The following is a 24884-nucleotide window of genomic DNA, read 5'->3' as shown; positions in this document are numbered from 1 at the left end:
ATATCTTAAACTGCGTTCCGAAGATGAACGGAGGTCTTACGGGTGTGGAACGACATTGGGGTGAGACATTAACGACATAAATTTCCTTTTTGGGTGAACTAACCCTTTAAAATCTTTTAGTTTTATTTAGACATGTGAAGTGTTTGGCTTTGTTTCAAACTCTTTCTCTGCTCATATCACAGATGTTTGACTCTCTCTTTATTTGCAAGAGCGTAATGCAATGTCGGTCCACCCAGGTGACTAATGCGGATCAAGTACTGTATTCTGCATGGGAAACATCCAGAATGGCAGAGCGGCAAGGAATAATGGCTGCTGTTGATGCTGGAGTGTGAATATTAAGACTCAGCAATGGGAAGCCGTGCAGGATACGAGGGCGAGAGGAAAAGCACGTATAAGAGAACCTCTGCTCTGGATACTCTGTTATTACTCGAAAGCGTTGCTGACACCTTCCCGGAGACCAAACAAAGCAGTCAGTGTGACGTGAGATCGCCAAATGTGTGGGAAGCATTTTGTCTGGCAAAATCATAAAAGTGTCCGTTACAGAGATGCATCTGAAATCTGTTAGACGGCCCCGAGTGGCTTTTATCAAAGAAATAAAAAGAGTTCGGGGCCCTTTTGTGCAGAACAATTTTGCAATCATAAGATCATCTAAATCGCAATACAAAACACATGAGGATGAAAACACAAATCGAATGGCAGATCTAAATGTGTTTTTTTTCTCATTATCTATAGACCCAATAAATAAAGCATAGCATGAAAGTGCAGGGCAGATTTGAGAACATGTCTTTAAAATAATGAGATATATGCTTTATATGCACTGCATGTGAATGAATGCACTTGATGAGAATTCTGTCACATCTTTATTATGCTGCCACTTTTATTCATTATTTTTACTTTTTTATATAAGATATATTATTGTTGATTTCAACTTAAAAAAGGGTTTTAGCTGCCTTAAAATATTAAGGTTAGTCAACTTTAGAAATGTGAAGTTGTACTAAGTGACCACTTGGATATTTGACTAACATTACTAAACTTCATATCTTAAGGCAGCACGAACACTTACTTTTTTAAGTTGATACAATTGTTTTTACAGTGGAATGGTTGCATTAAAATGTTAAGTTCATTTAAAATGAAATAAAAACTGAGTTAGTACAACGAAGGAGATAGTTTAATCAACAGAAACTCAAAATATAATGTCATCTGACTCAAAAGTTGATTTGACAAAAGAAAAAAGGCTGTAATAAATTATTAAAGTGTGTTATTATTCATGTTGTTATAGTGTTATTTTGATATTATTTATAAAGTTTTTTATAGCTTTATTAGTGTTTATATGCTTAATTTATTTTTATTTTAGTTTTATTTCCAATTATAGTGCTTCAACTGAAACATATTTGGCCTAAACTTAAAGTTTTTCATCTAATATTTATATTTTATTTCAGCTTTTTTCAATGAATGAAAAGGGTTTTAATAGTTTTAGTTAACGATACAGGTCTTTTTCATCTATTTGTTATTATTTGTCTAGATAACAATAAGGAATATGTGGTAACTGGTAAATCCTTTATGTATAATGCATTATAAAAGTATTTCAATGCATTATTTATGCCTTGTAATTCCCTTTCTAATGCATTGTATATGGTCTCATGAATAATTGTAACCACATTTATAATACACCTTTAGAAAGTATAATGCATTAAAACATGACAAACAACCGATTTTAGTTTTAACAAGGAATCTGTGAATATTATAATGCATTTACAATTATTTATGGAAAGATACAATTAAAAAAAAAGAACATTACACAAAAACATGCTGGGTTAAAAACAACCCAAGTTAAGCTGAAAATGGAAAAACCCAGCGGCAGGTTAAATGTTGCCCAACGTGCCTGGCAGTTTTATTTAACCCAACTACTGTTTAAAAATGACTATATGGCTTAAAATGAGCTAAACCAAAATAGGTGGCAAATTAAAAATTTGACACATAATTACTAGAGGCAACAATAATAGTCAAAAGGTGAACATTTAAAAAGCATATTAATAAATGTTCATTTCCAACATACTTTAGGTTCATTTTAAGACAACCAATTTAATGGGTTAAAACAACCAATTCAAAGGGTTAAAACAACCTAACCACTAGGTTAAAAAAAACAATTCAATGGGTTAAAACCACCAGTTCAATGGGTTAAAACAACCCAACCACTAGGTTAAAACAACCAATTCAATGGGTTAAAACCACCTAACCTCTAGGTTAAAACAACCCAACCACTGGGTTAAAACAATCAATTCAATGGGTTAAAACAACCCAACCACTGGGTTAAAACAACCAATTCAGTGGGTTAAAACAACCAATTCAATGGGTTAAAACAACCAATTCAATGGGTTAAAACAACACAACCACTGGGCTAAAACAACCAATTCAAAGGGTTAAAACAATACAACCACTAGGTTAAAACAACAAATTCAAAGGGTTAAAACAACCAATTAAAAGGGTTAAAACAACCCAACCACTGGGTTAAAACAACCAATTCAAAGGGTTAAAACAATACAACCACTAGGTTCAAACAACCAATTCACTGGGTTAAAACAGCCAATACAGTGGGTTAAAACAATCCAACCGCTGGGTTTAAACAACCAATTCAAAGGGTAAAAACAATACAACATTTGGGTTAAAACAACCAATTCACTGGATTAAAACAACCAGTTCAAAGGGTTAAAACAACACAACCACTGGATTAAAACAACACAACCGCTGGGTAAAACCAACCAATTCAAAGGGTTAAAACAACCAATTGCTGGGTTTGTCCATTTTCAACAACACTTGGGTGGTTTTTAACCCAGCATTTTTTGTGTGTATGAATAGATTTATAATGCATTACACATAAATACTTTAGGTAAAGTGTTGCCAGGTGTGTAAACAGTATTAGAAACAATCATCCTATTAGTGTTTTTAATGTTTTATAATCTCGTGTGTTGTTTTGATCCCCTTCCCCTGTGTGTTTTTGTGATTTCTCTGAGCTGATTGGATAGAGAAGGGTTGTAACATGCTGTACAAATTCAGGTTGGGTTTGATGCTGCGCAGGTGGCGTCATCCGCTTGCCGTATATAACAGCGCGCGCAGGCGCGTCCACGAGAGGGAAAGAGTTCGGAACACACAGGAGCGCACGAACGCAAAGCAGCGACACACACATACCTCGCAAGCGCCGCACATCCAGAGTTATCAAGTAGACAACACGCGAGTATTAACCCATCATGCCGGCCACAGAGAAGGACCTGGCGGACGACGCGCCGTGGAAGAAGATCCAGCAGAACACGTTCACTCGCTGGTGTAACGAGCACCTGAAGAGCGTCAACAAACGCGTCGCGGACCTGCAGCTGGACCTGAGCGACGGACTGCGGCTCATCGCGCTGCTCGAGGTGCTCAGCCAGAAGAAGATGTACAGAAAATACCACGCCAGACCCACTTTCAGACAGATGAAGCTGGAGAACGTGTCCGTGGCGCTCGAGTTTCTGGACCGAGAGAACATAAAGCTCGTGTCCATCGGTGAGTGGAACGCTTTCCTCTGTCTAGTGTGACAAAAGTTTATTCAAAGCGTCTAAAATACATAACCTTTATAAAAGTGATGTGACAGTGCCATGGTACAATAACTAATTAATTTTAATAATGTACATGGTATTTAGCTAAGTATACACTGAATGCTGGCTTGTTTCAACGGTCAAAATGGACACCAACCGTTAGGTTTAAAAAATTGAAAGATTTTGAATTAAATTTAAACCCACGTTTGGGGTCATTGACACAAACATGGCTTGAAATCAATAAATGACATTTTTGCTTAATAAACCAGACTATTGCACTCTGATGGTATCATATATGGTAACGTTATGTTGATTATAAAAGTGCTAAAACACTAGAAAAGTTAGTGTAAAATGACTTTACCATGACTCATGTAAAAACAAAACATAGTAACTTATGTACAGTATGACCATAGATGATCTATTGCAATCAGATGGTGATGCGCTAATGCATTCATTTTACTGTGTCAAAATTGTATGATCTTGGTACCAAATACACCCCCCCAACATATCACAGTATTTTTTGTATTTGGCACTCCAAGATGCTTTATACATGTGTAACAGGGTAATACCCTTAAAATCATGCTAATACTATAGTTTTTGGTACTTTTTTTGGTGGCAACTTATAATGACACCTGAAGATATGCAGTATGTGACACTCTCTGCATATAAATAAATGAATAAAAACATAAATAAATGAATATATATTATGAATAAACATATTTATTTATATAATATTTCTTGTTTTGTTTTCGACAATTACGGTCTTATGTAGATATTTATTAAGCATACTTTTGTTTAATATTCTCCCAGTCTTCTCTTTCTCAACATCTTTAAAGTGTGTTTGCGAAGTTGCGACATAAACCTAAAGTATTTTGCGCATGTCAGAGAGCCGGTGAGATTCATTCTCCAGCAGATAAGAGATAACGTCTGTTCATTGTCTATTGATTCTCACCAGATTATCCGTCTTATCTCTGCTGTTTTTCCTTATTTGGACTGGGATGAGAAAGTTACACCATTAATTGCGTTCTTGTGTTCATCAAGATTGAGAAATCCAGAGAATTTCAGGATTCCAGAGTCTTAAATATTAAAGATTTTAGTTTCACAACCGTGTGTTTGGTGCCAAACGGCTTTCACTGGCCTGTGACATTCTTGAAGCCGATCCAAATGCATCAACCTGTATTTCCTGCGGCTTTTATGGGATTTCTCATGCTGTCACTGTTACGTTACATGCTGGTATTGTGCAATACTGGGAACAGATTATGCACATGATTTAGTCTCAGAACAGGTGCCCATCATCACCTGTACAGACACTGGAAGTTTTCTCCGTATTTGGCAATCAGTTGCTCGTAACAAAATGCATGCAAACATTACGGCAACGCCCAACCTACTTGCGTGCCTGCATGTTTGTTAGCAAATAAATGACATTAACATTCACATCACATTTCTATTGAAATATGAGGTGTGCTGGACTTCCTGTTGTGCTTCTGTGTGGCTTTTAGCCTCAATCTCAGAAAGAGGATGAGCTCTGGGTTTTTCATCATGCTTTTCATGCAGAGAGTTTTTTTTTTTTAGGCTTGACGTCTCTTTAGAGCAGGCATTCTCAACCCTGATCCTTGAGGGCCACGGTCCTGCAGAGTTTAGCTCCAACCCTAATCAAACTCGCCTGCCTGTAAACCCAAAGAGCATAGTTAGCTGGTTCAGGTGTGTTTGATTAGGGTTGGAGCTGAACACTGCAGGACAGTGGCCCTCGAGGACCAGGGTTGAGACTGGCTGCTTTAGAGAGTCGAGTCGTGGCGTGTCAATGCAGTGACCTAATAACCAGTCACCTCAGACCTTTCCATTCATCTTAGATGGCGGGAGTTAGTTCATTTTAGATTTAAAGGTACATAAGAAAAGGGTGCATACATTTTAATTTGTTTTTTTGTACTATAAACGGTCATATTGGCCCTCATTTATCAATATTGCGTAGAAACTGGTGTATATGTCGGCGTAAGATTATGCTTACACTCCTCTCACCGCCTAATTTATGAAGCTGTGCGCACCTCTGCAATCCAGGTGTACGCAATACTTGCCCTTGATAAATCCCGCGGCTGAAACCGATCTTCATTAGAATAACACGGCCCTATATATTCAAGTCTCCGCCTCCCCCACGCCCTCATTTTACGCCATGGACACACGGAAGACGGCAAAGAAGCGAAACTTCTCCGACGTGGAGATCGGGCGCGCTCAATCATCTCACTAGTCCACTAGTCAGGGCACTGATTAGGACACAAGTCAATGGGCTGACTCCCTGATCTGTGTCCTGACTACTGGACTAGTCAGATGATTGAGACGCGCCCATCGAGATCATCACCAGGGAAGTGGAGAAAAAGAAATAGTTTTATTAGGGAGTTTAAAGAGTGGGATTAAAGGCGCCCACAAAAACAAAATATGGACCCAAATTACGAGTACTCTTAATAGTGTGGGGGTTGAGAAGCGCACTCCAGCTGTTTAAAGCTGTTTGGATGATAAATTACCTCACAGTGCATTATTTTACAGCACATGTTTTGAAACAATTAGCATTTAATTTCGTATCACGGCACATGTATTGGGGTGTACGATATGATGTGATGTGGAGTAGACTACCATTCATTAACTTTAATAATTGCATGACAATTTGTAAGATTATTTTTATTATATTATGATTTTTATTATTAATGACGCTTAGTTATTTAGAAGAAGAATGTAATTTGTATTATTTTGTCAGTCTGAATTATTCAGTCTCAGTCCGTGCGCAGCTGCCGCACAGGCTCGCAACTGGAGGGATACATGCCTCAAATGCTTTGGTAGCCTATAGTCGCACAAATTAAACATTGAAGTCTACGTTGCACAAAAATAAACACTGAAGTTTATAATTACAATGCTGTTGTTGTTTTACAGTGGGTCATAATATACCAGTGCGTTTTGTGGTGTTAGGAATTGTTTTTCTGCGCATTTTCCCACTAACTCAAAACGTGCGTGCACCACCTCCTGAGCTGGCGTAGGATTTGAGCGAGCCGTATGCCAACGTCCATATTGATAAATCTCAAAGTCACTGTGGGTTTGGTTGTACGCAAGGTGTATGCTGGAAATTTGGTGTACGCACTTTTGATAAATGAGGGCCATTAGACAATTAAAACATAAAAACAAACTGGGCGGTTTGTGCTGCTGTGCCTTTAAGAAACGGTCCCTTTGCATTGTGCATATACATTGGCTGCAAGTTTGCTTTTGAGACAAATTATTTGTATTTATCGTTTTTATATAGGGTGAATTTAGGTGTCCCAATCAACATGAATTCACCCCTATGCATGTGTGCGTTAGAATTTATTTTATTTTTTTACAGACATGTATGTATGTATGTATGTATGTATGTAGTCAACAACAATTTGTCAATTGTGAATTTCTGTCATTGTGATGCTTTAGAAAGAATAAATGTGCAGATGATATATTCATTGTGGAGTGATTTAAGAGTTCATATAAAGTCATTTTTGAAGTTTACTGTAGGTTCAGTAAATTATGTTTTTGAGTGGATGGTGGAGGAAGTTTTGACTCCTGAAACTCACAGGTTTTTTTATTTTTATAGTGCTAATCTGATTCCTTACGAGTCGACTGACTTTACTGAATTCTTCCTTGTTGCTGTTTTTACACCCTTTTACAGTAGTTTCATTGCTCATGTACACAGGACGCGTATGTCGCACCTCTTTAGTTTTGGATGTGCACAGACACTTCCTGACTGACGGTATCTTCCTGTCCAGAAACAGTCCGTGGGCGTTTTCATTGGGCCTGAACGATACATAAATAGATACGCTTGGAAAGGTTGAGCGTTATCGTGAGGGCCAGTGTCCAGACTTTCCACGATTTCAAAGGGCAAACGTGTTCAGAGACGGGTGAGAACTCGGATAAATAAACATGAAAAGGTCACGCCGTCTGGTGTTTTGACCGTAAATCTCACAGGATTACGTTTCGTGTGTTTGTTTCTCTCAATAATGTGAAAGACGAGAGGTTTATGGTCTTGTCAGCTGGGTGAACATGATTGGACTGGACGGTTAGTTTTGTCTAGTCTTTGAGTTTGATTCTGTGTAAAGCTTTTTTTGCGCTGATTGCACAATTCATAGTCCCGGTATTAGCATGTTTCTAGCCAGTTCCCACATCGTTTCGGTCCTTCTTTGGGTCTCTTATTTGTTTCCCCCAGGCCCCCACAAGTGTGGTTTGACATGATCGCTCCATACCGTATCAATTTATTCCAAAATATGTCTTTGATCATCATGTGGTCTTCACCCGCCCCCAGAATTAGACTCAGTGGCTCCATTGATGTTCTGAGGGAGGCTCTTGCTGAGTCAGTCAGTTATCTATGATTCTGCACTGACATTTGTCCTGATTTTCTCACATTCGGTGGGAAGTGACGGCCCAAGACGTGGTTGAAGTCTTGCTGACGGTGATGAAAGTGTCTTAAGATCGTTCGCTACTAGTTTTCCATTAGAGAGCTTTGGGCGGTGTGGGAAGAGCACATACTTGGACCCTTCGTGTGCTGATAAACGAGTTGAACATCATCGCATGACCTCATTAGTTAAATGATTGTCTTCTTCCTGTCTGTGCTTGGAGAGGTGATGCACACTCGCTTGGCACACATTTGAGGACATTTTAACATGCAACTTCAACTCAATGTGTTGTCGCAACCTATTTTGCCTGCATGAATCATTCCCTGCAAGTCTAGGAATGTTTGTTAAAGTTTAAAGGGTATATAACACGTGCAGTTTCTCCCCATCTCATGTTAATCTTGAGTACTTGTAGAGTAGTATTGTATCCTTCATATCGCCGAAGGGTCTTTAGTTTTATCTTATTTATAAAGGACAGATACGCTGTACCGATTCTTTACGAAAACAGCCGAGCTCTCGCGCACACTTACATACACACACACCTACGCGCACACCTGGATAACTTTTGATTCATTAAATGTTTATATTGTTGACGATTGCCAAAATTTGATGTAGTTTCACTCACTGCCTGCGGTTTCTAATCAGGACCGGAAACAAACAAAACGCTTGCAAAACTCTGGAAAAACAAACTGCATCCACTGTTCCCTTTAACGCTGGGTTATTTGGGAAACTTAACAAGGTGATCTTTCCCTCACACCAGAAACGCACTTCTTTAGTGACATTGTTGATTTGATCTAAATGGCATCCTTTAATTTTGGCTGAAAACAAAAGGGAGCCAGTTTATACAGTAAGTGCTTCTAAGCACAAATTTGGGAAGATGGTTGCTTGCGTTATGTTCTCAAATGCGTGTTATAAGCGAGAGCATTTGCTGTAAACTGAAACATTGAAAACACTTACTCATGAACTGCTCGTGTAAATGAACGCAGTGACACGTTTTTTTCTGAAACCCACCGCGCATGCATTTAATTAAATGTCAGCCTTCACGATTTGGTGACATGCATGCACGGCCATAAATCGAATTTAAAAAAAAAAAACGTTATTTTTCATTGTTTCCATTTATCGTGCAGACGCCTAGAAATCCCGCCAACAGCAAGTGCGTCTTTCGAGGTCCTACAAGAGTTCAGCTCGCTGCTCGATTTGACTCCGCCATCCTTCTGCCAAACCTAGCATCTCTGCGATGGCATGTTAGAGAGACATGCCCCTGGAAGATGTGGAAAGCTTTTTCCCCCTCGCATCTTCTGCTCTCAACCTAAACAAACAGCATTCTCCAGGCAGAGCGGTCATGCTCATGGAATTCACTGCTGTTTAATGTCCTTTAATCACAACAGCAACCACAAGCCACCACGGCCTCCCTCTGAGATCAACACAGACAGCTTCAGACTGTAATCTGCAAAGAAAAGCTCTGCATAAACAAAGACAACTGGAGCTTTTTCACATTTGGTTCTCAGTGAGGGGTTTTGCTGCATGTATATTTGATTTGGATCCGAAGAATAAATTAAATTTTTGCCCAAAATTGTGTGTTGTAAGTTGTACATTAAATTCATTTATTATTATGATAAATAATAAATATCTGGCCAAATATGAGTTATATAAAAATACCCTGAACTAGGGCTGGACGATATGGCCAAAATTTATATCACGATATATTTCTTAATTTTGGTCGATACGATATAATTTCGATATCGATATGAACTATATAAAAGCTTTAGAAAAACTACCAAGAACTGCCACAAAGGATTTCTGTACCTACAAACTTCTGACAAATTAATTTGCCAAGTCTATGAAACCTCCTCCTATAAAACTATATCATATTTTAGAAATAAAAGGTACAAATAAATTAATGTTCACCTTTTATTTGTATTTAGCCTTTATACGAACAAGAATTGTGAAATCACCATCAAATAAACAAGACTCTCACTTCGCAGACGCAGTTTATTGAGCATTTTCTTTTAAGTTTTAAATTTCACTGAAGAACGATTCATAGCGCTATATTCTCCTTTTATGCAAAACTATAGACCTTTATCTACTAATGCACAAAAAATAAATAAAAGAAGACTCAATTCAGTGGCCTATTTGTGCTCTGTTTGAGATGAGTGCACGCTGCTTTTTGCAAGGCTTTAAACACGAGAAAATGATACATTTTCGTGAAGCCATGTCTGACCGTCTTTCACGCTTTGAAAGGTAATTTAAACGAGAATGAACGCATTGGTGTTAATACATGTCATTGTGTGCAAATGTGGAAAGTATTAAAACAAATGTGCCACTTGCCTCATACATAAATAGTCTACATGGATTATTTGTAACGCTTGGCATCGTATTGTTAGACATTAGATTGATGCATCTATGTCGATGTATTGTTACACCCCCGATCGGCACCTCTCCGGCACAAGTTTAATATCAGCCCCATTCGCACGGGATTCGTATTATCTTGGGACCTCTGGTGATTTGTAATAATTGCAGAGAATGTCTGTGATCTAAATCCCGTGCGAATCGGCCATGTCTGTAATTTGTAAAGTAAAAATTCCCCCGCAAATTATACCTACCATATTTCGCCGAACACCGAGGTCCTGTGATAACATTAGTCCCGTGCGAATCGACATCTCTGTGATTTGGCCAGGATTAGGCGGATTGTATATACTTTTTGCAAGCTTTTTTTCTCCCTGTGAGCATTTCTATCTTTATCTTTCACGAAGTATAAAGTCTGCATTCATAATGCGCCGTTAATTCCCGTGCAGCCGCGCCCACACGGATTATACTTTCACTTTAGAATGAGTGTCAATTTGAGAGTAATCTGATTGAATGGTGTGTTTAATATTAACATCAATACTGTTCTGAATGAAAAACAGAACAGAACAGTATAGTACAATGACAATCTTGTTTAAATAGGCGCTTTTACATTTAGTTTTGAAACTGAATCTTCCGCCGTATATTGTCAGCTTCCTACTCGTGATAAATGAAATCTGATTCCTGCCGCTGGTCTGAGCTCAGTTCATGGCGTCTGTTCACTAACTGAACGAAATTATATTTATTTATTAGGCTACTGTAAAATAATCAAAACGATATCGATGCCTGTTTATGATTTCATACAGCTATCTATAACGAACATCATATCCGGGAGAAGTCAGTAAATTCGAGTAAAATCACAGGCTTTGCTTATCCCGTGCGAATGCGCCACGCAAAACTCAGATGTGGAGGAGTCATTTCTAAATCACAGAGGTCCCTAGATAATACTAATCCCGTGCGAATAGTGCTTTAGATAGACGAACCACTTCCACGCCACTAAAGAAAGTTAGTCTTTCTTCTCTTATCAACTATTTATTTCTCCTTACTTGTGGAAGCTCGTTCAGTCACATTTGTGTTGCGGTCAGGGAAACTCTCTTTGTAGCTAAAACGTGCCGCGTTGGATCTATCAGCCTACTACTGCTGAGCACTGGCTGCGTGTCCGTGGTGTAGGCCTACGTCATCACGCAAGAAGCCAATCGTGTTCTGCTCTTTCTGATGGCATGCTCCCTGAACGTCAGTCATATCGAAATATCGGAAATGTGTTTAAAAATCATATCACCGTTATTGAAAAAAATTATATCGCGATATATATTGATATTGAATTATTGTCCAGCCCTACCCTGAACATTTGATCAAATGTTTATATAAAATGTTATTTATAGTATTTATATCTAACACTTTTATATTTGTAGTTGTAGTATAATTGTATAATATTTCAGTGTAAAAATAAACCTAATCAAGCATTTAAAAAAACAATACTTTAATATATTATAATTGTTAATAATAATACTAATCATAATTTATCATTATTAATAATTGTTTTTCAGTGTGAAATAAAATAGAAAAAGAAAATGTATAATGATGATAAATAGTAGTAAAGTAATAAAATAAACTATAATTCTTAATTATACTATTAAATGCCTGTTTATTTTAAAGTGAAATTGTCTAATAATAAATAATTTAGAGTACAACTGTAAAATTACAACACTAATATTAATCAATTGATTTCCAAACGTTAAACAAGCTCTTTTGGTGGAAAACCACAGGGATCTTCTCTCTTGTTGACATCAGCCGGTTTATAAATGCCGGCAGAAGAAGGATGGTGTCGTCTCGTTCTATTGTAATGTTTGTTGCCGGTAAGACTAGGTCTGGGATTTTTGGAGTGCATTTGTGAAGGACTTAGTTACACATGAGCTGACATCCAAAGCCAAAGTGGCCAGAGTCGCTCAAGATTTAAAACTTCCCCTCTGAGAAATTCAGAGCAAATTAAGACGTCTGAAAGTGTTCCCAGAGCAAAGCCTGATGGAAAAGCGTATTATTAAAAACCAGTTTCGACTGTGGTCGTGCTGAGTGCCAGCTTCCCCACCAGAGAGTTGAAAGAAATTTGTTCGAGCTGTTTTTGCGTAGCATTAAATTATGGTTTAATTTGGCGTATATATGGCTCATACTTTTTTCAGTATCATGTTTAATCCATTGTATATCTATAAAAATGAATCGGAACAAAACAAACAATTTAAGTCAGCCCTTGTGGGTTGGATTGTCTCCTCTCATTACGATTCGCTCAAGTCCGTTTGTCTCTAAATGATCTTTAGTTTGTTGAACAGCCAATGGAAAAGCATCAGATGTTTCTGTACGAGTCTGAGGTGGTTACCAGGTTCTGGTTTTATTTCCATCGCCGCCTCTTGCCCAGAACAGAGCGTGTCTGTGATTCCCGCCGGTCAGCGGTCGGCTGTCAGATGCCGTATCTTCACGCTATGCAAACAGTAGCGGGAACGGTGCGGGTGAGCCAAAGGTTTGCTGGTCTTAAGTTGCAGCTCCCTCTGAGCTTTCCCTCATTCGTTTCAAACGTAAACTCTTTGCTTTATTCTGATCTCAGCAGCCTATAGAATAACCTGCAGCAGCTAAAGTGAAGGATTTTGGGAGCTTGTGGGATGAATTGCGATGGAAAGGTTTCCGTTACAGTGTGAATGCGGTGAATCACAGCCGTATCAACATGCATTTGTTTCTTTCACTCTGTAAATGAAAGTTTTCAGGAGTTGTTCTGACAGGCAGATGAACAGATCAAATCCTCAGGGTGTGGATGTGCTCAAGACAAAAGACCAGCTTGGATTTGGGTTTGTAGCAACCATTTAGGCTCTTTCCAGCTTTTTTTATTTTTGCATGCATGCATCCTAAATTCAAATAAAATTCAGGAATTTTAGCATTCTAATTTATGGTCTAATTTACACTTTTATTTTGGCTGTCGGTGGAAAAATGTTTTTTTTCTTTCTTTTGCAACCATGGTGTATAGTTACTAGGAAGTTGTAATAAAATCGCATGCACAATTTCTAAACTGTTGAAAGCCAGATTATCCTGTCAATCTGAAGGCCTAAATCTAGCACAAGAACAGAGCCGAGTGGGTTTACCGCTATGACATGGAAGAAAGCACCGAGACGGGGAAGATTAATTCAAGGCAGAATAAGGACTTGGCCAAAAAAAACCAACATCTATTGTTTGTGACTCTTTTGCATACATGAGAGATGATGCATCATGGAGCCAATCATCTGCAAGATCTGTCAAACTATCATTGTGACAACTGAGTAGAGACCATTCACACCGGATGTGTTTTTGCTGTTAATTAAACTAGTCTTGTGTACAAGTAGAACTTTCTCCGTGATGCTGCGACGGTTAACGGGCGTCCATCTTGCGTGTTTACATAGAAAAACAATGGCACATTCCGAACCAGGTGAACAATAATACAGGCATTTATGAACTGCACATGGAAGGAGTTCAAAAAGACAAAGACCATAAATATCTGGCTTCAAATAAATGAGACAATTGCAATATTGATAAATAAACTTTTTTTTTAATTGGTCCATATTGCACAGTCCTAATAAGTACAAATGGACACTTGTCCTACAGTCTGGACCGTTAATGAGGCCGATTAGTTAGTTGACCTTTAGCTTTAATATATAGTTATTATTAGATGAATGAAAATCAAATGAGTTTAAGCACTGAGTTAATTAATGTTAATCAGTGAGTTTACAGTGAGTTTTTTATTTTTTATTTTATTTTTTTTTAAATTCAATCCAAGTGAACGCACTATAGGTCAACTAATTTGTTGAAATCACGATAGGCTTATTGTGATTAACATATTACAAATGCTTCAATTTTTCAGAAGTGAAGCATGTCACTCTTATTTGTACTGTAAAATATTTTATATTCTTAAAATCACTTTTTTTTTACAGTGAAATGTTGCAATAGTAATATTTCTTATTTGTTCCTTTTTTTTAAAATAATTTTATTATTATGATCAAGTCATTGATAATAAAATCACAACATTTTTGGGGAAATTGTGCAGCCCTAAAAAGTATAACAAACCTGGAGCTGGAAAAACAAAACAAAAAAAACAATAGTGCAGCCCTACATTGTGGTTGAGCCATCTTGACTCGTCGCTCAATTTATTTATTTGATTCATTTTACTATAAAGTTAGTTTGTCTGTACAGCAGGGAATTGCCGAAAAGAAAAGCCTCCATGAGAGTGACCTCACTAGTTTTCCTCTCGGATGCGGCACTGATTTGTACACAAAGCCAAACTCTCAGAACTTGTTGTACTGGATCGGTGTAGAGCTGCCGCTGGCCTTAGTTTGCCCTTTAACACACACACACACACACACACACACACACAGAGGAAGACCCTGTTTTTGCATTCATTTTAAACTGACTATATGAGAGTCATTCCCATCAGCATTGGGGATAAATTGCATTCATGTTTCATTCTTTATTACTTATGCACTCACAAAAAAAGTTTCTTCTCTGCATTTATCTACTCAAGCTTGCTTTCCAATCTAGTTGTCCAATAAACGTGGCCTTTATAGATTATAAATATTATTAGCTTTATTGACTAAATGCTTTTAAGTCACTTTGGGTAAAAGCATCTGGTAAATGCATAATTGTATATTCTGCAGCTAATTAAGTTTCTGAGGGATTTTTTTTTTTTTTTTTTTTTTTTTTTTACTGCCTTTTGGTTCTGGAAGGATTTTAAGCCATGAACCAAACCAACTTGCTATGAGGTGAATCACATTACAAACTTTTATTTGAAGCAAAGAAGTATTTGAAAATCAGACAAAAAGACAAAGGTACTGTGAACTGCTTTAGTGAGCAAAATAACTACAATCCATGAAGGATGGCAAATGACAAAATCAAATTAAAAACAATGGAGAAATCTAAAACTTCATTTAAAGTTGTTTGATCTAAACACAGTTTTGCAAAATGTGCATATAGTACCACTTTGAATGATTTCTGAAGGATCATGTGACACTGAAGACTGGAGTAATGATGCTAAATTCAGCTTTGCATCTCAAAAATAAATTATATTTAAGTAAATATTAAAATAGACCATTGTAGTAATTTCACAATATTGTTTTTTCCCCGTTTTTTGTTGTTGTGATCAAATAGACTCGAGACTTCAAGAACGTTAAACATAGGTGTGTGTAAAATCAATAATTTAGCTGTTAAACATGAATATAAAAAAGGTCCGTCTTTTTAAGGTTCATAAGTTATCATTAAAAATCAATTTCCTTAAGGAAAAAATGAACGTCAAATGAGTTTTTACTTCCGGAACTTGCACTCTATAGCGGCTTTGACAGGAAGTCCAGGAAAAGTCTCACTGGTTGGGCAGAACTGCTGGAAGGAAGCCGCCTTCAACATGAACCTGGTCAATCCACACATCGATTTGGGGTACATTCCTTAGGAGTCCACTATTGTTTTGGGTCTAAAAGAAGCAACGGGGCTTCATTAATGCAACACTAACCAATGGTTTGCCTTTTTCCCCGGAGTTCAGTTCCTCACACTAATGCTAGAAGCTGCTGATGCAGGAATCTCACGCTCTTGCTTGAGATTCGATTGCATCACAGTTTCAGTAATGCATCCCAGATACTGTCATTCTGCCCTCAGCCCAAATAATGAAACCAGAACATGGAAAATGAGCATGTTCAGCAGTGTCGAGACGACAGGCCTTGAGCAAATATTTCAGGGTTGCTATAGAACTCTCTTCTTCAATAATATTTTGTCACGCTGCCTTAAAAAGTGCAGGGGAGTCAGAGTAGGTGAGGTTGCCTAAAACAACCCCGTTCCTCCCTGCCGCCGTCTGCACAGGTTTCTCTTGCGGTCTGAATTTCAGCCGTTGTCATCATTTACATCTTCCATTACGTTAAGTCTTGACCGCATGAGTTTGCTTGCTTTCACCGAGCATGAACCTGACAGAAACCGAGGAATGAGGAATGTTTTAGGTCAGCGCAGGAAATGCTTCTCCCATCTGCATGGTAGTAAAGGTCAGATTGCATTGTTTGTGATGAAGCTGTGACCTTCGGAGGCCAATGTAACCAGCAAAAGAAACAAACAATGTAGCTGACGTCAACGCACGACTAAGCAATTTAAAGTGACCGTCTTCTTTCTCAAAGGCAGAAGTTATGGCCGTGTCTGATTTCCTACATGAATGCCGCGGTTTTCTGGATTATATTAACACTTCTGTCACCACGTTGTTCTGTAACCACTCGTTCTTTCACCGTCCTGCTGTTCTTTAGACCCATGCAGTGGGTCAGTATGTGATTAAAGTTAATAATTTACTCTCCCAACATGCCATATGTGTTGAGACTCCGCAATGATCTCATCGAGACTTACCGCTTGCACAACCATGCTCCTCTGAAGTGCATTTTAACCTCTTTGTAGACATTTTTCAAATGCTTTGACTCTGATGTCATTCTTAATTCAAAACATCTCTTCCATGTTCTCATTATCATGTGCGTTGCAGGCAATACACTACCGATCAACTGGTTGAAACATTCATTTTTTTGTTTATTAAAGAAGTCTCTTATGCTCATCGAGGCTGCTTTTTATTTGCTTAAAAAAATCAGTAATATTGGATATTACTAATGAACAAATTTCATGAATTAATTATTTAGAGGCCAAGCACCGACGGTGTGATTGCACCTATCCGTTAGTTTTCTTCTTCCGCTCCTGAGTCTACGGCAGCCTGTAGAACCATATGGTAAAAAGTTGAGATTTGGTGCACAGATGGAGGACAGTCTGAACATTTACCTCCGCAATGTTAAAGTCTCTATCTCAATCCCTCTAGCGCCACCAACTGTCCAAATATTCACTTACGTTTATGATTTAATAGCTTTAACCATAAGGGCTTGAAACAAAATTCCTTGGCTCAATTGATTAATTTATAATGAAATTTCCAAAAATGCTAATATCTTTTATTTAACAGCCTATTCTAATGAAGCTGGTTTTGATGGATTCCTTGAGTCACACTGAGACAGTTATACCAATTATGCCATATTTGGTCAAACTTGTTTGCCTATTTTAAACTTTCAAACTCTAGTCTAGACCATCTCTCAGATTTTCACCAAATTTGGCTCAGATCCTTTATAGACCATCCTGGCTGAAAGTTATTAAAAGCTTTTCAATTAGTTCTCGAATAACGCATCAAATTTGATGGCATGGTGCCAAGCTGGTTCTGAGGCTGTAACAATGCAATGTGCCTTTGTCTGCCCTCACTGACCACTCAACGTCATTTTGGTAACCGTGCCACCTATTGGTCAAACGTGATATGCAATGTAAACATAATTACATGTGATTTTTGTATTTAATTTTTTTTTTTCTAAAATAATCGTCTTTTAATTGCGCATTGTTGCAGTTTTTCTGAAGCTCCCAGCCCCGCTTCCATGTCTAATTGTTATTTTTGTGCTTGGTCTTGATAATTTTTTGCGCAGCTATACTTTTATAAATGTAATTTATTCCTGTGTTCAAAGCTAAATGTTCAGCATCATTACTCAAGTCTTCAGTGTCACATGACCCTTCAGAAATCATTCTATTATAATGATTTGCTGTTCAACAAACATCATTTTGAAGTGCTTAAGCAATGACCCGCTCAGGAATCTGGTTTAGTGGCTGCTAGTTTAAAGTTCAAAAGGTTGCAATGTATGTCTTGGGCTGAAAGCAACTTTAAATTGAATTATCATGGATATGAAAATATCAAGTAGAATTTCTTAAAAGCTTGAAGTCTCAACCCTTGGTCCGGAGCCAATGTTTCTGTGCTTGTATACTCTGTTGTATTGCCTGGTGGAAGGTACCAGGGCTAGTGTTTGATTTACAGTTCAGACATGTCTGGCAGATCAGGGAGTGTTGGGGATTTTTATGAGTGCAAATAAAACAGGAAAACAAAGAATCCTATAGAAATGCAATCTGCTTGTTTGGAAGGGATCCAAAAGGCCAGTCGTTTTCTGTTGCTGTGTGTGTTTTCACTGCTGTTTGTCACAGAGCAGTAAGTCAAAAGATTTGCGAACGGTTACACAGATTTCCTGCCTACTGTGTTATTTACTTTGGCTCGGCTGAGCCTGGATGACTTCAGATGTGTAAAAAAGCTTCAAAGGCTTTTTTTTGTGCATGAGGCAAGTTTAGACATTTGGACTTTACAAAAGATGTGCTTTCTCATTACCTTTAACATGCAAATTCTCTGCACTCATGTCCTTTTTCTTTTTAAATTTAGCATGTTTTATTGCAAGAAAACTGTAATAGTGCTACTTTGAAAGTACCTTGTAGTGGGAAACCGTAACAGACTCGCTCATGTCCGGGTTTTGTGTAACTTTTCTGGTCCACACCTGAAAAAGGCGTTTTACGGCCATGAGAAATGTCAGTCGGGCGTTCAATCCGCCCTTTCTCAGAGTGTCACAGAAAGTTCTGCTGGTTTCTACCTCCTCTTGTCTTTTATTCTTCGCCTCCAGCTCCTACAAAAGACACTTTCTGAGATTACACTCGCTTTCATACAAGAGCTCTTGTGTCCGGCTCGAAGTGGGTAACCTGAGACGCCCGCCGGTAGGTTCTGCTTTTGCAGGCTCTCTTGTGCTACTGTTTGCAACGGCCAGCCAAGGATCTGCTCTGATACTGAATGCTCAGTACGGTTTTCTGTGCACTTTATTGGGTTCTTTGTCATGTAATTGTTAAAAAGTAATAGAAGTCTCTGACAGGAGATTATGAAGCCAGCCTGAGGAATCATCTCAGGTGAGGTATCAATTTCTATTGGCTTAATGAAAAGGAAGCCACCTCAAACCGTTCTTTTGAGATGAAGTTGAGATGTAATTTCCGCTGATAAAGCAAGCAAAAGTGAGGCATTTTCAATGAGTTGATGAATACCGATTGTTGATGATGCAACACCGGTTGAGCAGCATTTAACGTCATGCAACTACAAATCGTCCAGACAGTGGGGGGTCACATGGTCCTCTTCTTGATACATTGATTGGCTGTTGTGGTTGAGTAGAAAAGCCTTCTAGCAATGAACAACTTGGCAACCTTCAGTGTTTCAGTATGTTGGTACTTTTACCTAGACAAACCGTTTGATGAACCCAAACTAGATCCCACCCAGATGTTCTTGAGTCTAGACAGGATTGAACACGACCACATATGGGAACTCAAAACAATAACTTGAAAGCTGTGGCAACATAATATTCTCCTCTTCTTCAATTTCAATGATTTAATAAGTAGCTTCTCAAGCTGTCTTTTGGTCTCTATTGAATCCCTCTAATTATACTCCTCCCTCATCAAAACGGTACTTATTGTGTGCAATAGTAGTTTGTCTTGTTGTTTTGTAAACTTCATGCTTGGATGCTAGTTGGTATATAGTTTAGTTTTAGGAACTCAGTTGGTCAAATGACTTGAGTGATTCGTATGGTGTCATTTGACCAGTTTTGGCCTGATTTTTGGACACCACATATCTAATATGCAAAATCCATCTGCTACACGATCTCCTTTTAAAACACCACTTTTTTTTCTTCTTCTTTTTTAATGCTTGTAAAACACCACTTTTGCTTTTTAAGATAAACTTGAGTGCCTAAATGAGTCCAATGACTTCGTCGGGTCACTTTCTGTTCATTTATTTATTTGTGTGAAGCAGAATCCAAGGAGTGTGGACTTTTTTCCCCTTTTTCCTTTCTATCAATATTGATCAAAACCTCCATGATATTGTACTTAATCTCAACTTTTTTCAATATTTAGCCTACATATAGATGGCCAGGTTCATGCCGCTACAGTTCAGTTTAACTTGAAGAAATTGACACAAATGTATAACTATAGTACAAATATAAAGTTTCTATAAAATGCTTTTTGTTGTTGTTGTTGTAAATGTTTTCCTTTTTTTTTTGTAACATTTTTTAAATATTAAGTTAACGTTTAATTAATTTTTTCATTAGACGTCTTCAGTAAATGTATGTAACTACGTTCATTCGTGAGGTCTAACAAACGTGGAATGTATTTCCTTTGCTAGGAATGGGATTGTAATAAATATTGATATTGAATATGTAATATTAGCCATATTGACCAGTGCTAGAATCAACCAATTAAATACAATCGGTGCCGCCCTGTAATGCTGACCAGCTGGTTACCTGCACGATGCCTTTGTCACTGTATTCACCTAAAGGAAGGAAGTAGGTTATTTCACAGCAAGTGGGAAAACATGACCCACAAAACAATTGAGGTGTAGAACTGTATGCGATGTGATTGTGTTCCATGGTCATTTCGCCAACAGAAAACATTTATTTTAAAGTTCTCGCATGTCTGCTGGTGTTTTAACATCCGCAACACATCCTGGACGAAATCCCCGGATAACTCCACCAACATCTCTTCAATCAGCATCCTCCTCTTCCCAGAGTGAGCGAGCGAGATTCAAACAATGCGTCGTATAAACCATATGGCCGCCTCCCAGCAGTTAAGTGAGAACATCATCTGCATTTCCTGTAGAAGGGTGAGGTCATCCCTCCGCTCCACACGGCGCCCCAGAAACACATGCGATGGAAACTCGGGCGTTTCATGAATATGTAGAAGCATGAGGTGAAACGCTGAGAGAATTGTGAATGTGTTGTAGTGTGAGCTGGAGGAGCCGGGCTGGCAGCGCGTGCGTTGTTTCAGGCTCCGCGTACATGTGTGAAGCCAAGGGTTCTCAGAAACCCAGTGTTTGTGCTGAAATAAATATGAATAAAAAATAAGTTGCTGTCAGCATGTCTGTGTTTGTTGGGCAGAACTGTTTTACAGCCTGAACTGAAAGCAGAATATAGTCAACTCATTTTATTAATTCCATATCGCTTTTCTTACTCTGTTTTCAATTAGATAATCTGATCCGAATCCTGGACAGGAATCCTGCAATCAATCATATTTTCAATCTGTATTTATTCAAATCTAAAAACAATTAAATTGAATCATTTGAAGAGTATATGAGTGGTTCAACTCAACTATGACTAGCTGTGAAGGAAGCAAGATTTTAGTTAAAATGTATGAAATTGGTTTACTAAATGCTTATTGATAAGTGCATAAACCTGGTTGTTTAAATTGCATTCGGTTTATTCGTGCCATTACATTTCAATCTCGTTTTATTTGTTTACCTAAGTTTAGTTTGTTAAAATGGTGTAATGCAAATGGTTTTAAATTTTATATTAAAAATACATAAATAAGGACCTTATGACTTTTAAACTATAACAATTAATGTTGTCATTAATCATAGTGGGTGCTGAATACTGAATAGATGTTCTGTAAATGTGGATGGGCATATGCTAATATGCTTCTAGTTGTGATTTCATCTTAAACTTGTGAACTAGCTGTTTTGTAGCTTAGTTTTAGTATATGTACTGTGGGTACATGTTAAATGCTTTTACTTAAAAATGCCCAGAAGAGAATTTCTGCTTTCCATTTTATATGACCTTTTTAAAATGTTTTTTTTTGTTTTTGTTCTGTTTTCTATTTGTAGGTTTGTAATCTCATCTCGAAACTCGCACGCTACAAATATGCGGTAATTTGAGATAAATGCATTAACATAATGACTTTAAATTGCAGGTTATTGCATGCTCTTATTGAGTGCTGGTGTTCCACACCACAGCTGAGCTGTTTCCTCTCTGTCCAGATCTCAGAGCTACACAGTCCAGAGCCAGATAATAGTGTGTGTAATCAGAGAGACTGCAGTGTGAGGAACTCCATGTACTGTGTGTATGACTGAGGCTGTTTGGTGTAATGGCCAGCATGAAATGTAATAACTTTACCCAGTATAATCATTTTTTTTGTTTAGGTCCTGAAATTAGGCTATTGTTTAAGGAAAAAATACACGAAGTAAAGTGTTTTTCTTAAAATGTGTTCTTATTTTATATTTCTTTATTACTTCATGCATTTTGGCATGAAATGTAACCCTGACATGTTTTCGTGAGACATTTTTGCTGGTGTAACCGAGGTCTCTTGGGCAATTTATATTAACCAATAATTCAACAACACATTTTTCATGGTCCACTCATTTCCTGATGTAATTCGAGTCTCCATCCAACATTATTTCCCACTGAATATACCATTGCTTTTGAAATTACATCACATTATACAAGTTTAGTACATTGCAAATCATTTTCATGTGATTTATTTTTTTATTTTTTAAAGTATTGAATCCGTGAACAAATCGGATGCTTTAGCAAATTTACCAGCCAATCCATTTGTTTTCACTAAAGCAGCCGCTCAGGTGTTTAAACTTCATCTAATGTGGGATTTTTATAAGAGTCGAGTGATGGGAAACAGCTCAAGTCTCTTGAGAGTTTAACGAGCACTTTGGTCACATTAGTTTCCTTTTATATATTTGAGTTTTTTACACCACCGTCCGTTTGGCTGAGCAGAAGCTGTTAATGATTTCATGCTCCGAGGGCTATAAGTGGCACCATAATGAAACCCCATGACACAATAGTTCGTGAGCGCTTGAGTCGTTTGGCCGCGGCTCACCAGGGTGTTTTGGGTGACCTGATCGGACTGCTAATGGAGGGTCTCGGGTGAGAGCCTTTGTTCCCCGCCGTCTCTGATTGGCTGCTCCTGGAGGGGCGGTGATGATCTCATGGGAATGGAATGTAGGTAGCGCCTCCGGTGTTCCCGTCATGGCCCTCTGCATGTGATGTCATTTTTGAGAGATGTGGCGACAGTGCAGAGACTCCGGGCTGTAATGCCGGCGGCTGCCAAAGCCAGATCCTGTGGATTTATGGCCTTGAATTAACAAGTGGAGTTGTGTGTGGCGGTCGGTAATTAAAGCATTGATTGCCGTTTTCCCAGTTAGAAACACGGTTGTTTATAGAACAACAATGAGTTAAAAACAGGCTTATTTACTTCAGTCAAGCATCACTACTACTTAGTGTTTGCCTGATGAGGTTGTGCATGTGTAAAGATTGCACATGTTCTTCTGTTAATATGCAGTTATGATCTAAATCACTAATATTTTCTTCGCAGACCGTGAGCATGTGGCTGCAGCGAATGTGAACTTTAATATTGCAGTCTGTGGAAAGGCAGCAGGACTTTACTCAGCAATACTTTCATTGCCGTGTTAGATCCTGTTTCATGTTGTTCTTGTACGTCAGCACTTTTAGATTACAGACCTGACTGGCTTAAAACCTGGTATTTGAAGAGAGTGAGTGGTTTTTAGCAAGGTTTACGACTTTTCTTGCCTGTTCTATCTGAAATGTACTTCTGTGCAAGATGAAATGCATCTGATGTCATGCAGTTATTCTGCCTGGGCATGTCTGTTTCAGACAATGAATTGTGACTGATATTGAATCTCAATGACTTAATTGTCTTAACTCATCCAGCATGCCAGTATTTAAGTTTATTATTTAATAATAATAATTATTATTATTATTATTAATTATTGCATTTATTTTTTGCAGAAATTGACAATTTTATGCAAAAACTTTTATTAAATGTTAGAGAAATGTTCTCTGTTGTCATGAGAATGCAAAAAAATATTTAATTGTTTATCATGTTTTTCATAAAAATAAACGGCTCTAAAATTAGGCTTTATTTGCCTATTTATCTATTTATTTTATTCATTTGTGTCGATGTATCTGTCTATTTATTTGTTGATTTGCCCGTTTTGCTTTAGTTGCCTATTTTTTGTCTTTTTAATTGAATTAAATTGAATTTTGTTATATAGTGCAAGATGAGAATTGTATGATGTCATGCAGTTATGCTTTGTTTGTTTTTTTTGTGTGTGTGTGTGGGGGGTTACAGGCAATTTAAGCCAATAAATCATGATGATGATAATTAGTGTATCCTGGTGCATTAATCTGCTTAACTCATCCAACATAGTCACCCAAGTTGGCCTATCATGGCTTCTTTAGGATTTGTAATACTTTCCAGAACGACATGATCAGTGTGTGCTCATCATGACATCATCACCCATGAGGCAATACGCCAAACCACAGGAAATGAGCAGTTTTAATATGGATTGATAATACTTTTGCTTTTAACCCAAATCAAGGGCCAAAGTCAAGTCAGGCTCTTGCGGAGGAATCGCAGGTGTCTCTGAAAAATGAAGTGTCTCCTATAAGCCACAGACACTGTCCTGCATATAATGAGGCTTTTTTTTCACCCCATTGGAATCCGCCGTCTAACAAAGGAGGCTGTCTGCTTTATTTATGGATCTGCTTTAAAAGGGCCACGAAACAAACGGCTCTCTGTTACCAAGTGTTCCCGTGGCGGCTCTGTGATTTAATACATTCAACAACATTTAATCACCCTAAAACGGCTCATCAAAGCGTTTTCACAGTTTCCCAAACTCCCAGATTCCCAGTTTGACCACGAATGTGTTTATCTGGGAGGGTCGCTCTATAACTCTTGGCTTCTGTGGATGAATCTCTAACACTCTGATCCTGTGTCACATGACTGCATGACACAGGAATTACTCAGATTGGCTGCGTTTATATTGTTGTTGGATAAATGTTTTCTTGAGGTTGCATGTTTTAAATACATGTCGACTATATACAAGTAGTCTAAGTAGACCCTTTATTTTGAGGCTCAATGTCAACCTTTCTTG

General features: G+C 37.9%; 1 protein-coding gene across 3 annotated transcripts in view; it reads left to right on the top strand.

Annotated features, from left to right (window-relative positions):
- The first annotated feature begins 3083 nt into the window (after positions 1-3083).
- Positions 3084-24884, top strand: part of flnbl (filamin B, like) — a 104231-nt gene continuing 82430 nt past the window's right edge. For 2 of the 3 annotated variants that reach the window (XM_067432342.1, XM_067432341.1), the window contains exon 1: positions 3091-3537. In XM_067432342.1, the coding sequence (XP_067288443.1) occupies positions 3246-3537 (292 nt within the window). In that variant the 5' untranslated portion in view covers positions 3091-3245. Of the gene's footprint in view, positions 3538-24884 lie in introns of all 3 variants that reach the window. The other variant, XM_067432343.1, reaches the window with a different exon arrangement.

The sequence above is a fragment of the Pseudorasbora parva genome, chromosome 22 (genome assembly GCF_024679245.1).
Source record: "Pseudorasbora parva isolate DD20220531a chromosome 22, ASM2467924v1, whole genome shotgun sequence".
In the NCBI taxonomy this organism is placed as follows: Eukaryota; Metazoa; Chordata; class Actinopteri; order Cypriniformes; family Gobionidae; genus Pseudorasbora; species Pseudorasbora parva.
The sequence above is the reverse complement of the archived record's forward strand: the minus strand, read 5'-3'. Positions and strand labels throughout refer to the sequence as shown.